Raw genomic sequence first — 18,316 nt, 5'->3', positions numbered from 1 at the left:
TTGGTATTGTAAATGGGCCATATCGGTCCATGTTTTGATATAGCTGCCATATAAACCGATCATGGGTCTTGACTTCTTGAACCTCTAGAGTGCGCAATTCTTATCCGATTGGGATGAAATTTTGCACGACGTGTTTTGTTATGACATCCAACAACTGTGATAAGTATGGTTCAAATCGGTCCATAACCTGATATAGCTGCCATATAAACCGATCTGGGGTCTTGACTTCTTGAGCCTCTAGAGTGCGCAATTCTTATCCGATTGAAATGAAATTTTGCACGACGTGTTTTGTTATGATATCCAACAACTGTGCCGAGTATGGTTCAAATCGGTCCATAACCTGATATAGCTGCCATATACACCGATCTTGGGTCTTGACTTCTTGAGCCTCTAGAGTGCGCAATTCTTATCCGATTGGAATGAAATTTTGCACGACGTGCTTTGTCATGACATCCAACAACTTTGCCAAGTATGGTTCAAATCGGTCCATAACCTGATATAGCTGCCATATAAACCGATCTTGGGTCTTGACTTCTTGAGACTCTAGAGTGCGCAATTCTTATCCGATTGAAATGGAATTTCGCACGACGTGTTTTGTTACGATATGCAACAACTGTGATAAGTATGGTTCAAATCGGTCCATAACCTGATATAGCTGCCATATAAACCGATCTGGGGTCTTGACTTCTTGAGCCTCTAGAGTGCGCAATTCTCATCCGATCAGAATGAAATTTTGCACGACGTGTTTTGTTATGATATCCAACAACTGTGCCAAGTATGGTTCAAATCGGTCCATAACCTTATATAGCTGTCATATAAACCGATCTTGGGTCTTGACTTCTTGAGCCTCTAGAGGGCGCAATTCTTATCCAATTTGAATGAATTTTGGCACGTAGTATTTTGTTATGATATCCAACAACTGTGCCAAATATGGTTCAAATCGGTTCATAACCTGATATAGCTGCCATATAAACCGATCTGGGATCTTGACTTCTTGAGCCTATAGAGGTCGCAATTATTATCCGATTTGCCTGAAATTTTGTACGACGGATTCTCTCATGACCATTAACATACGTGTTTATTATGGTCTGAATCGGTTCATAGCCAGATATAGCTCCCATATAAATCGATTTCTCTATTTTACTTCTTGAGCCCACAAAGTGCGCAATTCTTATTCGAATTGGCTGACATTTTACACAGGTCTCCAACATATAATTTAATTGTGGTCCAAACCGGACCATATCTTGATATCGCTCTAATAGCAGACCAAATCTTTTCTTATATCCTTTTTTTGCCAAAGAAGAGATGCCGGGAAAAGAACTCGACATATGCGATCCATGGTGGAGGGTATATAAGATTCGGCCCGGCCGAACTTAGCACGCTTTTACTTGTTAGATATAGCTACTGTACTTTGGTCCAAATAGGAACATATTTTGATATAATTGATATGGGACATAAGGTATGCAATTTTCACCGAATTTTGATGAAAGTTGGTTTACATATATACCCGAGGAGGTGGGTATCCAAAGTTCGGCCCTGCCGAACTTAACGCCTTTTTACTTGTTTTTTGTTTTATATTCTAGTTGTATTCAGTCAATCAATTATTACTTTGTCTTAAATGCCGTCTATAGAAGCAATCTTCGAGCTTGTTGTGAAATTCAAAATATTCTCTTTTAAGATTGTTTCGTCGATATATTTAATTGCGTTTATCTGTGTGACGATGTGTCTAAATGCCATAGGCACACGTAGTGCAAAAACAATCTTTTTATTTATTTACTTTTTTGACAATATTATAAATATTTCCTCGTCAACAAACTAATCCAAATGCATGGTGCACGATACGTAAACAAAAACACAAAGCAGACATCATTATGGCCTGGGCACACTGAGAGTTTCTTCTCAAAAACAATCTACAGAAGATAAGATTTGCCAGACTGAGTTATCATTGCTTTTAATATGAAACAACTTTCATACCGATTGAAACCAAGAACTTATTGACACTAGAAAATAACAATCGCTCGTAGATTTCATGTTTTTAAGTATTATCATTTGTTCCTATAAAATACTCGATCAGAGTTAGTTTTGTATTTTATTATTGTGTTTTTTTTTTAACCGGAGATTCAATATAACAAAATCCTAGACATTATTTTGGCTTCCTTTTTGCAAAGTAGTCAACTGATTCTTGCGGATATAATTTGGGATAGTCGATGTCAAAAACATTGCGTATCCATTTTTCTGCTTAGGCTTATAAAAATAAAGTATACTTGTAATACCCAGTATCATAATTGTGTTATAGGGTATATATAATATAGGTTATTATAATAATGTTTTCAATTTGCATTGCAAAGTTTTCTAGATCCAGTGTTGCCAAATAGGATGACAACAAAAACCTGAAATTGATAAAATTATAAAAAAGGGTTTTTGCAGCTAATAATCTCTTCTTTTCTAGATTCACATATTGCATCTGGACAAAATATTATAAAACTGTTGCCCTTATTAGTCAAGATTTATATCCAACGTTTAGTCTTCAGATAACGTAATTCTTGGCAAGCTGCCACTATTAAGACCAAAACAGAATGAGCACGTTGGACTTTGTTGTTGTTGTTGTAGCCACAATTTCATGTGGAGTTAAAAATTCTTTCTTTAAAAAAATTTTACGCGTTGCTTCTGATAGATTTGTTTGCAGAGTTGCCTTTTTTCAAAGCAACGTTCCTCAACGCGCCCATTCTGTTTTGGTCTTTAGAAGTCCATTACAATTCAGTTTGTAACATAATATTTATACCCTGCACCACCACTGTGCTACAGGGTATTATAGATTTGTGCATTTGTTTGCAACGCTAAGAAGGAGAAGAGCTAGACCCATCGATAAGTATACGGATCGCCTTAGAATCACTTTCTAATTCGATTTAGCTATGTCCGTCTGTCTGTCTGTCCATGTATTCTTTTAATCAAGGTACAGGTCGCATGTGTTGTCCGATTTTCACAAAATTTTGCATAAGTGTCTTTTTTTTGGTCCAAGGACGAACGCCATTGATTTTGAAAAAAATCGTTCCAGATTTAGATATAGCTCCCATATATATTTTTCATCCGATGCGCCCTTTTAAAGTTGTAGAAGCCACAATTTTGGTCCGATCCTTACAAAATTTGGCACGAAGTGTTTTTTTAAGGACCTAAAATGCTTGCAAAATTTTATTGAAATTGGTTCAGATTTAGATATAGCTCCCATATATATCTTTCATCCGATATGCCCCTTTAAAGCTGCAATTTTGGTGCGATCTCCAACAAATTTGGCATGATTTAGATTTAGATATAGATCCCATATATAGCTTTCGTCCGATTTGATCTATTAAGGCTGTAGAAGGCACAATTTTAGTCCGATATTTATAAAATTTGGCGTCCCAATAAGTGTGCAAAATTTCATCATAATCGGATCAGATTTATATACAGCTCCCATATATATCTTTCATCCGATATGGTCTTTTAAGGCTGTAGCAGGCACAATTTTGGTCCAATCTTTACAAATCTTTACAAAATTCAAATTCAACGTCCTCATATGTGTGCAAAGTTCCATAACAATCGGCCCAGATTAAGATATAGCTCCCATATATATTTTTCATCCGATATGGCCTTTTAAGGCTGTAGAAGCCACAATTTTAGTCCGATCTCTACAAAATTTTTCACGAGATTTTTTAATTGACATCCCAATAAGGGTGCGATCTAAGCGAATTTTTGTATGCTCTCTTATAGTAACCTAAAAACAAGAATTTGGTATCAACATTTCGGATGTGGTACCAAGAGGGCCGCCCAACCCCTAAAACCCTTCATATATATATGTAAAGACCAATCACGACAATATGGAACTCAAATAAAAGGTATTTAGGAGTAGCAAACGTATCTGATATCCAATTGTGGGACCAAGTGTTTGGGGTTCCACCCCTCCCCCAAAACACATCTAAAACGGAAATATTTTCCGACCATGACAATATGGGGCTCAAATGAAAGGTATTTTAAAATGGAGCACGAAATTGATATCCACTTTTGGGACCAAGTTTTGGGGAGTCAACTCTACGGCAACACCCCCCAAATGAGACGTATTTACCGTCCATTGAAATTAAGGGAATTTTAGAGTAGAGCACAAACCTGATATATATTTACAGGGCCAAGTCACTTAGTGGCCGCCCCATTCTCCAAAACACCCCTCAAACCTGACATATTTTCCGACTATGGAAATGTGGGGCTCAAATGAAAGATTTGTTGGAGTCGAGCACGAATCTGATATAAACATTCAGGACCAAGTGTCTAGAGGCCGTCCCACCCCCAATAACAACCCCTCAATAGAACGTTTTTGCTTATCATGACAATTTGGGCTGAGAGAGAGTGGAGCACGATGTTAATAGTTTTTAAGAGCCTACCCCCCAAACCGGACATATTTGTCGTCTATGGGTATAGTAAAAAACGAATTTGCTATCCAATTTTGGGGCCAAGTTTTTGGGGGTCGCCTCATCCATAAAAAATGACAATTTGGGCATAAATAAAAGAAATTTGAGAGTAGAGCACGACGCTTTTTGGTAAAAATTACTGTACTACTATTCCTGATAGAACCGATTGGAACTACGATATCCCTGGTAACAGAAGTTACATAGACTTCTATACGGATGGTTCCAAACTAAACGACTAGGTGGGCCTTGGGGTGTACTCTAAAGATCTAGAACTGGTCCTATCGAAGAGGTTACCCGACCAATGCAGTGTGTATCAAGCAGAGATCCTTGCAATTAAGGCTAGAATAGACGTCTCAGTCATTGTGTCCGTCATGACAGGTCACTGTCTAATCGAAAATCATGCTGACAGACTAAAAGTTGCCAGCAACGATTTTTGCAGAAGCTGTAGGAACATCGGGGAAGAAGAGACTATAGAACCCCTTCTGCGTGTGTGTCCCGCACTAGCAGTTAGAAGGAGTTCCACTTTAGGTACTCATTTCTTTGCTAACCTGTCTGAATTAGCGGATGTGAACATTCGCAAGTTAATGGGCTTTTTAAAGTGATCTGGATGGTTAAATGGTAGGAACTAGAAGGCATCTTCCTTCTTCTGTTCCTGTGGTATCACAATGGACGAAAACGTCTAACTGAGTCTGATGTCAGACTGCCACTTGAACCTAACCTAACGATGCTGTTATTTTTTCAGGCCTGAGTGTGTGGGTCGCCGTTCCATTCCCAACATACCCCTTAAACTTGACATATTTGTTAACTATGGCAAATAATGGCACAAAACTGATATCTTTTATATGGCCAAGTGTTTCAGGGACGCCTCACCTTATATACTCCACCTAAACAAGACATACATATATGTATACCGACCATGGGAATATGTGGCTCAAATTTGGTTCTTGGGAGTAGAGTATGAATCTGATAAAAACTTTCGGTACAAAGGGTTTGGCAACTCCAATCCATTACCAAAACCAAGAGAATAAAGTAGTTCTTACATCCAAACTTTAATGAGCGTACCCCCTTATCCTATTTTAAAAGTACCAGATCTCGAAGATTGGTGAGGAGATTTAAAAGAAACTTGGTTTGTACTCTTATAGTAACACAAAAATAGATATTTAGTATCCTAATTTAGGTTGAAGTATCTAGAGAGGCCGCCCCACCGCCAAATGGATAAATAGACCAATCATGACAATATGAGGCTCAAAGGAATGGAATTTGAGAGTAAAGCATGAATCTGACATCTTGGAGTCCACCTCACAACCATACCGGACATATTTACCTATTATCTCAAAATAAGGTATTTGGGAGTAGAACACGAATTTAATATCCACATTGGGGGCAAAACATCTTAAATGCCGTAACAGCCCCAAATAAGACTTATTCCCTGACCGTACCAGTATAGGGCCCAACTAGTCTATTATATAAGTGAGCGCTTATATAAAAATTGCGCTTTGTTTGTTTGTTCATTATAGACTCAAAAAACGGCTGAATCGATTTTCCAAATTGTAAAGTTTGGCCTCCAGTGAAAATGGGATACTTAATTTTTTGATATTTGAATGTGACGGACTCTCCTCTACCCCTTACTACAAAAAACGATCTGGGCGATAGATTCCCTGATTTTAGCAAAATTTTGTGTCTATCGTTCTCTTTGGAGAGAAAGATCGTTCAGGTACATAGAACCTAGTAGCGTACGTCCGACATGCAATGTTGGAGGGTTTTATGGGGCAGCTTCCAGGTACTTAGTCCTAAATATTTCCCCAGATTCGTAGTCTACTTTGTAACACACAATTTCATATTGCAGACCCAATTCGTATCTTTGAACAAACATGCAATTAGGTAAAAATGTTATGCCTATCATTTGATACCTATATTGCCACAATCGGCAACGATGTCCAGTTTGCAGTAAGGCGTTTTAGGGGTAAGACGGCCCGGCAGTCACTTAGGTCCAACCGTTCTCTTCGTTTAAATACCTTTGATTTGACATTTTCTTTGGGTGATTTTTGGGGTTGGGGAAATGGCGAAGGTTTTACATTAGATTCGTACTCCAAATACCGTTCATTTGGGCGGAATTTGTGTGGGGTAGGTTATTTGAAACTCAAAGTTTTATACAAATTTCGTGTTTTTTAAGTTACGATAGACACAAAATTTACTTAAAAAACACGAAATTTGTATAAAACTTTGAGTTTCAAATAACCTACCCCACACAAATTCCGCCCAAATGAACGGTATTTGGAGTACGAATCTAATGTAAAACCTTCGCCATTTCCCCAACCCCAAAAATCACCCAAAGAAAATGTCAAATCAAAGGTATTTAAACGAAGAGAACGGTTGGACCTAAGTGACTGCCGGGCCGTCTTACCCCTAAAACGCCTTACTGCAAACTGGACATCGTTGCCGATTGTGGCAATATAGGTATCAAATGATAGGCATAACATTTTTACCTTTTACAAATTCCGCCCAAATGAAAGGTATTTGGAGTACGAATCTAATGTAAAACCTTCGCCATTTCCCCAACCCCAAAAATCACCCAAAGAAAATGTCAAATCAAAGGTATTTAAACGAAGAGAACGGTTGGACCTAAGTGACTGCCGGGCCGTCTTACCCCTAAAACGCCTTACTGCAAACTGGACATCGTTGCCGATTGTGGCAATATAGGTATCAAATGATAGGCATAACATTTTTACCTAATTGCATGTTTGTTCAAAGATACGAATTGGGTCTGCAATATGAAATTGTGTGTTACAAAGTAGACTACGAATCTGGGGAAATATTTAGGACTAAGTACCTGGAAGCTGCCCCATAAAACCCTCCAACATTGCATGTCGGACGTACGCTACTAGGTTCTATGTACCTGAACGATCTTTCTCTCCAAAGAGCATGCCAAGGATCGATACACCCACAGAAAAGCATATGGCTACAACAACAATCCCCTTGTTCTTGTTTCAATACTGAGTGCCTGTGAGACTTGATATGACAAGGCGATTTATCAGCGCTTTTAAATAACCAATAACGTTTCCGCGGCGATCGGTCCTTAAGACCGGAACGAACTTGCTCATTTTTGAGTTTGACGACAATCGCTACCTCCGCGTACAGATGTGGCTACAACAACAACAAACACAACACGCAGGCCGTCCGGACTATGGAACTCAAATGAAAGGTTTCGATTAGATTAATAGAGTAGAGTAAAATGTTGCATTCAAATTAGGTATTTAAAAAGTTGTATGCCACATGGTATCATTTATGGGCTTGAAAGAACATAACAAATACTCTAAACAAATCAATCAATGTGTTCTGGGAAGGCATAAAAAGTTAGATAGGGTACATAGCAACTTCAAACAGAAAAAGTCGACCAAAGCAGTATGGAAAGCAGTAAATAAAGGGTTAATGCATACAAATTTGGTTAAAGTTTGATAAAGAAAGGATCTGTGGGGCTTTATAAACTATCGGATTTGGTACTATTTGGTAGAAATTGATCTAGATATTCAGGGCACCAACTTAATAATATTTAAAGAAATGTTAAATTAAAAAGTCACTTTAAGGTGTAGCGAAACATATCTGCCAAGCCAGTTGTAAAAATAGGGAGTTAAACTTTCATAAATACTCTTATATCAATGACAGCGAGCAACTGCAAGGCTAAATACCTGGCTGTTTTGCTGGTCAGGAAACTGAACTTTAAATCCAACATTTTGGAAAGGGCAAGAAAGACCACTCTTGCCCTACACACCTGGTAAAAGTTAGAGATTTAGAGCGCGCGTCATGCTCTGGGTATATACTGCAGTTGTCAGACCTATAATGCTATATGGTGTTGTGGTCGGTGGACGACGCTTTAAAAATCCACCTTCTGCTCAATACTTAACCGGATCCAAAGGATGGATTGTTTGTGCATCAAAGCTGCACTGAGGGAGACACCATCTGATGCACTGAATTTAATGCTACACCTTATGCCTCTGGACATTGTGGCTGCCCAAATTGCAGGGACCACTGCCGTGAGGTTAAGGAAGCTTTCTCATTGGTCATGTGGCGGCTACGGACACTGTGTTATCCTTGATATAATATTCGATGTTCCAGGCAGTGTGGATTACACCCTACCTGAGACGCCTTTTTGTTAAAAATTACCGTACTACTATTCCTGACAGAACCGATTGGAACTACGATATTCCTGGTAACAGAAGTTACACAGACTTCTATACGGATGGTTCCAAACTAAACGACCAGGTGGGCTTTGGGGTGTACTCTCAAGATCTAGAACTGGTCATATCAAAGAGGCTACCCGACCACTGCAGTGTGTATCCAGCAGAGATCCTTGCAATAAAGGAAGTGGTGAAATATCTTCTCAGATAGCCAGTAGAGCCAGTGAGTAGTTTTATAACATATATTAGAAAAATTACGTCTTATGCATAGTGTGATTGTTTATAGGCTTCGCATTGCATGATATCGACTGTCTCAGATCTCTCAACGACATGGCTGAACAGTTCAAAATTCACCTGTTCTGGGTGCCGGGTAACAGAGATATCCCAAGGAATTGTAAAGCGGACGAGCTTGCGAGACTAGGAATTATCTTGCACATTCAAGGGAATCTTTAATCTACGGGTATGCTTCTAGCGACATGTAAGCTAAGTTTTTAGGACCAGGCCCGAAGGGCAACGAATGATAGATGGTCACAAAGAGGGGGCTATGAGCATTCCAAAACTATGTGGCCTCATCTAGACTTGAAGAGGTCCACTGCTTTGCTGTCATTGGCTAGAACAGACTCAGTCTCAGTCATTGTGCCCGTCACGACAGGTCACCGTCTAATCGGAAAACATGCTGACAGACTGAAAGTTGCCAGCAACGACTTTTGCAGAAGCGGTAGGGACATCGAGGTAGAAGAGACTATAGAACACCTTCTGTGTGTGTGTCCCGCACTAGCAGTCAGAAGGAATTCCACTTTAGGTTCTCATTTCTTTGAGAACCTGTCTGATTGAGCGGATGTGAACATTCGTTTTTAAAGCGATCTGGATGGTTCAACGTCAGGAACTAGAAGGTGTCTTCCTTCCTCTGTTTCTGTGGTATCACAATGGACGAAAACGTCTAATGGCAGACTGTCACTTAAACCTATTGTCCGAATCAGTGTATAATCTGATGTAGCTCCTATATAAACCAATATCTCGATTAGCCTCCTATTGCTCTTAGAAGCTGCAATTGTTGCCTGTTTTGTCAGAAATTTTTTACGTAAAATAAAAATATGCCCTAAATTTTTAACGGAAACCATTTTATTAAATTATTTGGCAACCCTCAAAATATTGCATACCATCACCTCCCTCAAACAAAATAAAAACGAAACATAAAATTATTTTTAAAAACTGTGCACACGCACACACACACGTATATACCTATGCACAATAGCATCGGCGGTAAAATATCGTCTTCTCGAATATAGTATGTACCAAACAAATCATACCACACTCAATGCCGGCCCAGTTGGTAGATAGCCTTAGCAGCAGTGACACAAACGGTCGACGTCTCGAGCACACAAAGAAAACAAGAACTTTTCCTGAACTCAAGAAACAGAAAAATAAGAATAATAATTGCGCGTATTTGTACCTTGGGGAGCGAGCAGTAATGGAAACAAAGACATAGTTTTGTAAATATTCAAAAGGCAAATGAAGAAAGCAAATTCCAATAACATTCTTCCAACAGCAGAAAGAAAGAACGAAGTATTTTTTTGCCAGCCAACAGACAACAAGATCAAGTATGTCATTGCCATAGGCTCCCGCAGACAGATAGTAGTCACACGCCGTTTAGCTAAGACTAAATATAGGCAAACTCTTTGTATATTTAACGGAGATAAGATAGTTAATATAAACTTCCTTTCCTAAGAGTTTTTCGTAATGATTATTTGTTTCTCTCTCTCTCTCTCTCTCTTCTCAGATCTAAATTATTTACATTTGGATTTGCCTAAAGCCCATCAGTTGCAGATAACACAAAATGGATAAATCTTTAAAGAAGGAGCTGGAGAATAGTAAAGAACCCTCAAAAGAACCAAAAGCAACCATCCACAGCACCACTAGCAGCACACCCACCACTACCACACCAGCTTTAGTAACCCCTAGCCCTTCGCTTCATGACGACGATTTGATTACAACCAGTACCGAATCGTCGGATGCTTTTGATACTTGGACCTTAGTAACGGATAAAAAAAAGAAACAAGATGATGATCATATAGAAATCTTGGCAAACACTGAGAGCGAGGATGAGGAGGATGAAGAAGAAGACGAGGAGGACGAAGAAGAAGAGGAGGAGGAGGAAGAAGAAGAGCAAGACGATGAGGAAAATGCTGAAAAAACCGATCATAAACAATTGCAATGGTAAGTTATTGGTGTAACTTTGCTGCTTTTAATTATAATTTAACTATTTTTTCTTATTCGTTATAGTTCTTTGCATGAAGGTGATGTCACCACCGATGAATTATCCGATGGCATTTCCATAATCAGCGAAAGTGAAAGTAATGGCCGCCTTTCCCCTCATCCTTATTTAAGAGACCATTTGCAAGATTTAAATCTCAAGTTTGCCACTACCGAAGCTCATGGCGACGATACCGATATGGTATATAAACTAAAAATGGAAGAATCAACTACTCCACCTCCTGTTGCATTGGCCTCAGAACAACATCAGCGGTTAAGACAACGTCCAGGCAGAACATCTGAAGCCTCGATAGGTCGACAAGAAGAAAAGGACAAAGCCATAGAAGTAGCCTCCTCTAGGGCAGTAGCCGAGCCAAATAATATGCCTCCTCTGGTAAAACGTGGCCTGCAAGGGATTTTCTATGTGGGAGTGGCCTTAGCCATACTTGCAATGATAGGCAGAATGCGGCATCCCCAATGGAATAATTCAAATCCAACCTCCGAAGAGTTGCAACAAAAAGTCATCGATATGGAGTTGCAGAATAATTTAATGAGGGCCGAAATTGATTTACTTAATAAACAGGTGAATTACTTAAGTAATCGCAATGATCCTCAACAACAGCATCAAAAGAAATCGGCAAAATACAAGGGTCAATATGACGACGATCAACCTTCGTCATATGAGGGAAAAAAATTCAAGGCTTGGTCTGGCAATGGCGAAACGCTTAGACCTGTCGAAATAACCAAAGAAGATTTGAAGCGTCCCTATAAATGTCCCGATGGCTCTTTCAAAGAATTTGCTGGCATGTGTGTGGAAAACAAACGTAATGAACCCAATATCGTGGAGCAATTCGAGCAAGTTGTAGAGGATTACAAACAACAATCGGAGACTATACAAGTCTTTGAAAAAGTGGCCCAGGAGCTGCACGGTTTGACAGAAAACCCCTTTGATCAAGTACAAGAAATGCTAAGCAGCAATGGGGCCCAGGAACCCGATGTCAAAATGCGTCAACGCCTGGACAAGCAATCAAATGACTTTTTAAAAAATAAACCAATTTATGAGGCACCAACAGACACTCCCCAACAGCAACAATTTGCACAAGAACCAGAGAAAAAGCATCATCATCAACAACAGGCTGAATATAGACCACCGTCACCAACAGAAGGTCATGATCGTCGCAAGGATTATGGAACGAAAGATAGATATGACAATAACCGCGGCTTTGAGTCAAAACCTTATGACAAGGATTACAAAAAGTCACACCATCACAACAACTACGACAAACATGAACACAAAACCTCCTTTGATGATCAATCAAAGGAAAGATTTGATAAATTCAACAAACATCAACAAAATAAAAATGGAAAAAATAAAAATCGACCAGACTATAAACACGACGATGAGTACAACTCTAAGGAGCGTTTCGACCAACGTAGCGGTAGAGAAAATTCAAGAGAACGCTATCAAAAACGTAGTGATGACAACTCTAGGGAACACTACGATTCCAAGGAACGCTATAACAATAAGCGTTCCAAAGATAAGGACTATTCCAAAGAACGTTTCAACAAAGACAAAAAGAATGGCAGCGGTGAGTGGCAGCAGAATTACATGAAGCATCGAGAGAATGTGCGCAAAGAAAATGAGCACAAGTATAATGGTGAAAATAAAAACTGGTTCATGAAACGAAGTGACAGTCGAGAGAATAAACGCAATGGCGATATACGTTATAGATGAGAACGTAATGGGCAAAGTAATCGAAGGGACACAGGGACATATGCATAGCGAAGCCAAATGTTATTCGAGGACAAAATTTTAAATGATATTTAAAATAATTTTAATTCTATAATTCTAAAAATTCTGTAGAGTATATCAACAATGTATTCAAGCATGAGAAAATTAAATCAGGGATAAAATCCTACACTGCAGAATACTAAGCGAAATTGAAACGTAGTTTCTTAAAACTTTGTAAAGTAAAACAAATTATAACTCCATGTATTCAACCCCTCGAAAACATTTGGAAATGCCTGGTATACATCCCTCACTCCTGTATACGATCCCGATATAGACTAATTTATATATATATTTTTTTTAAAATTACTTTTTCAATGTTTTGTATTTTAATTCCCAATAATTGGATAATTTTTTGCAAAATTTTGTGTTTTGTGATAGTTGAAAAAACCTACATACATATTAACTAATAGAAATAATAGAAGAACAAACAAACAAGCAAAACTATTTAGATTGTTTGCCCGAAGATCATTTTTCTCCTATTTAAACAATGTATAAATTTATTTGAAATTAAGGTAAATTTTCTTTTAAATGTTTATTTTTTTAAAATACCGATTAATTTTATTCACCATATTAGTTTTATTATTTACAATTTCATTTCATCAATGTACATTATTTGTATTTTTATCTATATAATATTATATATTGTTTTATTTAAATGTATTGAATTTTTGTTGCGTATTTTATTTTACACCTTGGACGTGTATGTATAAATTATATTTCATTATTTGTTAACCATCCTCCGACGATAAGAGTAGTATTTAAAAAAAAATGATAACCTAAAGTAAAATATCATCAATATTCTCCTATTTGTATCTATGTATGTATTGACCATATTATTATAAAAAACAATAATGATAATAATAAACGAAACAATACTACTAAACAATTAAAAAATAAAAATCAATGTCTTTTTCATTTGTTTTAGTACTCCTATAGAACGTCTGCAATTCTAATCTTATTGTTGAGACCCAAATTGCTCTACTTAACCTAACTTTAATTGGCTATGACAGAACATTTGTTCCACAAGCCGAACGTAGAATATCGTTCCAAGCGCCCCGATCGTCTGCGCTCATTTTATAATCTCTGACACCAAGATTCGAGGTGTCTCCCACCGCTTGATCATTCCAGCTTTTGGTCGTTCCGGTTTTTTGTATACCACCGTGTTTGCCTTCAAAAGAAATTCTTCATCCATTCTGACAAAATGACCTTGCCAAATCAGCCGTTGTACTTTGATACTTGTTGCCATTATACCGTCGTCATACAGCTCGTCATACGACGCCTAAATTTTCCATTAACGCAAACTGGTTCATATATTTTACAAAGAATCTTTCTCGCAAACACTCCATGCAATCGTCTCGTCTGCTTTCACAAGTACCCATGAATCAGAGTCATATAACAACACGGGCAGTATCAGTGTCTGTTATAGTGTAATATTCGCCTATCGAGAGGAACCTGGTTTCTAAACTGCATACTTAATCCAAAATAGCATCTGTTAGCCAGTATTATTCTTCGCTTAATCTCAAAACTGAAGTCATTCGTTTTGGTTACGCCGGAGCCGAGGTAGATAAAGTTGCTGACTATCAAACAGTTGTCAATCCCATGGCAGCCCGGATTGATCCGATGGATTCTTTCATCGGCAAGGGCTGCCGCCTCGGTGTGAAACACACTGCTACAACAACAACAAAGTTGTGGTTCCCAACGTTCTCCATATTCTTTTTCTGCTTAGTTCTACAAGACGTTTTGGGAGTTAAAACTATCCATTTCGTCTTATCTCCATTTACTGCCATACCCAATTTCACTGACTCTCTTTCGATTCTTTCAAAGGTTGCAGTTACTACTTCCGGTGACCGACCCATGACGAGAAGCATGTGTTGTCTTGTGAGTAGTATGTCATATCTATTCGTATTTGCATGTCGTATAATCTTCTCCAGCAGGATATTAAAGAGGTCACACAATAAGCTGTCTTCTTCTCTGAAACAACGTTTGGTATTAAATGGTTCGGAGAGATTCTTTCCTATTCTTACTGAGGAACGTGTATCAGCAAGTGTCATCCTGCTGAGTTTTATTAATTTTGCAGGGATACCATACTCAGACATGGCTTTTAATGCCGTATAGGGGTATCAAAAGCGGCATTGTAGTCAACAAATAGATGGTAAGTGTTGATTTGTCCTTCTGTCAATCTTTCACACAGTACGCTCGAGAGTATCTTGTATGCGATGGGGTGGAGACTTATTCCTCTGTAGTTGGCACATTCCGTCTTGTCTCCTTTCTTGTGTACGGGACATAGTATGATGAGGTTCCAATCATCGGGTATGCGTTCTGCTAGTCAAATTGCGCAGACAAGTTGATGCAAACGACTTATCAGCCTGTCGCCTCTGGTCTTAAATAGCTCAGCGGGTAACTCGCCAGCTTCTGACTAGGAGGTTAACATTCTATACCATCATCAGGTTTGGTTCTGCGGTATCCTCTTCGCCGCCATCGGCGGATACTAGCAGTTGGTTAAAATGTTCTTTCCTCATTCTTAGCATGCTATCTGTGTCAGTTACCAGATTTCCTTTTTTGTCTCTCCAGAAGGATGTTCCTGCACCAAAGTCATCGGTTTGATGTTTAATTCTTTGGTAGAATTTCCGGTCTTCATTCTGACTCCTGTACATCTCAATTCGGTCACACTCACGTCTTTCCATTTTCTTTCTCCCGATACCACTCTCTCCTTTCATCCCGATACCTCTCCTACTTCTGGCGCATTGCAGTGTTGCTCTGTATGGCGCATTCTTAGCTTCAGTAGCATTTCGACACTCTTGGTCGTACCATGGGTTTCTTGGGGGACGCATCTGGTACCCAAGTACGGATTTCGCGGCGTTTCAATGGAGTGGGCAATGGTTTGCCACTGCGTCATTATATCATCGGAACAAGGAGTGCTTTCACCAATCAGTTCGGTCAGTCAAGTGGAGTATGCATTCTGTTGTGTTTGCAGCTTTTCAATGTCCAGCTTCGTACTTTTCTCTCCATGTTCAAACGGGTGCGAACCTTTGCTGCAACAAGGTAATGACCCGATTCTTTATTCGCTCCACGGATTGATCGCACATCTAACACGCTGGAAAAATGCCTTCCATCTATAACAACGTGATCACTTTGGTTCCTCGTGTTTTGATCGGGTGACAGCCATGCGTCTTTGTGAATATTTTTATATTGAAATCTGGTGCTGCTAACTACCATGTTTTTTGCCGCCATGTTTTTCCGACTGTTGGACCAAAGATGTCTTCGTTCCCTAACTTCGCATTAAAATCTCCCACAACGATTTTAACATCATGTGCGGTGCAGCGGTCATATTCTCTCTTTAGGCTCTCGTAAAAAATAGCCTAGGTCTGCTCGTCCTTGTCTTCCGTCGGGTCATGGACACAAACAAGGCTGATGTTGACGAATTTGGCTTTTATGCGGATTGTGGCTAGCCGGAGTAAAGCTTAAGAAAAGGTCTTTCAGTCTCCGACTAACCATTAATCCATATTAGTGGTTAGTATAGTTCGTCACCATTTGGTGTTTTTATGACGCCATTCCCAATCCATCACACTTCCTGTAAGGCGGTAATATCTGCCTTGTACTTCTGCAATACATCCGCCAGCGAGTAGACTGCACCTTCTCTATAGAGAGTGCAAACATTCCAGGTGCAGATCCGCAAATCTGGTCCTTTTTTCGTTTGCGTGAGTCGCCAACGTAAGGAGGTTTCTTTCGAATTTTTTTTTGGTTATTTGAAGGCGCCAATAACTAGCCTTGTAATCTCGAGTATGACTGGTATTTAATTTCGAGCCAGTGCCACCTGACTCCTCACTGAGACTCTGCTCTAGAAAATCGCTGACTGCGGATAGTGGAACGCTCCATTTTTATGCCTCATTTGCAGCTACTCCGCATAAAAATGGAGCGTTCCACTATCCGCAACCTGTGGACGCACACGTTAGCTTTCAACTAAGCTTCCCATTATAACGATGGACAGATTGCATATTGCAATGAGTGCTGTCCGATTGTTGTTTTAGCTGAATAGCTAAACACCTCTCTTTTTTGTAGTCAAGTCTACAAGTCGTTCTGCTGGGAGCCCCACAAATACCTCATAAATAGCGCCATGTTTTTGTTTTTGTTGTAGCCACATTTCTGTATGTCAAGCTGTTTTAGGTATGCAAACGGCGCGGGAACGGTACGACCATTGGTTTTTTAAAATCGCCAATAATTCGCCTTATCATATCGAGCAACATAGACTCTCATTATTTGTGCCAGAGGTGGTGCCGCCCGGCCTCTCACTGAGACTCTCTGATCGATACCGCTGATTGTCCGCAACTGCTGTTGCAGTTACTCCGCTGCTGTGGATACAACATCAACAAAAACACCTGCAACGCTGGCTCAATCACCAATTAACTCTGGTCGACGTTTAAATCTCTCAATATCTCACCAAGAAACAGAAAGCATGTCGCGATAATCTTCAATGGAAATCAGATAACAGACGTGGAGCGGTATGAAGTCCATTTTGGTAGAAAATTTTTCCAGCATTCATTGAATGAGAAGGCGAAAAGTACCACTCTAAAGAAGGCAAGGGATCTCCTAATTGAAGACGAAGCACATCTATTTGGAGCCGCATGAAGCCATAAGAAGGGCCAAGCCGTCGAAGGCTATGAGGCCTCACGGAATATCAATGCTAATGCTCAAACATCTTGGCGAATTAGGAGTTAAACGAAAACCCTCAATCTATTGATGTGTAAAAAGGATTGGGTGGTCCCTATTCTCAAATCAGGGAAACATGTCGAAAAATCGCTCTCTGTCCTATCCCCGGTGGCAAATACACTTGAGACTCTACTACTTCTACCCAATTTAACATCCGACAATAGGAACATTTTTGTCAAATAGTTCTGTCGTTTATTTCTCTTTCGAGGCGAGTTTAAAGACCGAAGATTTTTTGCAATGGAAAAGAAAATTGGTTTTCATTGATTTTTGCCTCAATAAATTATTAACCCAATATATTTACTTCCACTACCGCTGTAATTTTACCATGGATTTTTCTTGTCAAATGTAACAGTAACCAATTTCACCACTTATAGACAAGCCGTAAAGGGAAAAAATAAGATATAGGTGTCGCTCTTTTACGCTTATTATATTTCAAAGAAATTTTATTACGAAACGTTAAATATTGTATACTGTTTTAAATGACATATAAATGAGATAATATAAATCATCCGGAAAGTTATGTTCATCAATGTCAAATAGCATTGTTAAGATTTCACAAAAGACATTAAACGAACTTCTTCTAATTTTTGTGTATATTTTCAATAAAATTTTTTCTAGTTGTTGAATGTTGGAATGTTTCTACAAACTAAATTTCAAGGTCCTACAGTGAGAACACAAAACTATAGGAGAATGTTTCGTCATAAATGTAATAATGATCGGATTTCATTACCTTTTGTTCATAAATATTGGAAAATGTTTTATTATATTAATGAAAAATCATGAATATTATTTAAATGTTCCATGAAAAAACCAAGCTCGGCCGGGCTGAAACTTATATACCCTCCACTATGGATCGCAATTGTCAAGTTCTCTTTGTAGGTAAACAAAGGATAATGGATAAGAATTGCTATGATATTGGAGATTTATCAGAGAAAAGCTCGAATAGCAAT

General features: G+C 38.9%; 1 protein-coding gene across 12 annotated transcripts in view; it reads left to right on the top strand.

Moving 5' to 3' along the window:
* The window catches only part of LOC106090515 (formin-J), a 327,305-nt gene extending 316,751 nt beyond the window's left edge, over positions 1–10,554 (top strand). For all 12 annotated transcript variants that reach the window (XM_059366827.1, XM_059366830.1, XM_059366829.1 and 9 more), the window contains one exon: positions 10,395–10,554. In XM_059366827.1, the coding sequence (XP_059222810.1) occupies positions 10,395–10,459 (65 nt within the window). In that variant the 3' untranslated portion in view covers positions 10,460–10,554. The remainder of the gene's footprint in view (positions 1–10,394) is intronic.
* Positions 10,555–18,316: the final 7,762 nt, after the last annotated feature.

The sequence above is a fragment of the Stomoxys calcitrans genome, chromosome 4 (assembly GCF_963082655.1).
Source record: "Stomoxys calcitrans chromosome 4, idStoCalc2.1, whole genome shotgun sequence".
In the NCBI taxonomy this organism is placed as follows: domain Eukaryota; kingdom Metazoa; phylum Arthropoda; class Insecta; order Diptera; family Muscidae; genus Stomoxys; species Stomoxys calcitrans.
This window is presented reverse-complemented; position numbering and strand designations above follow the sequence as displayed.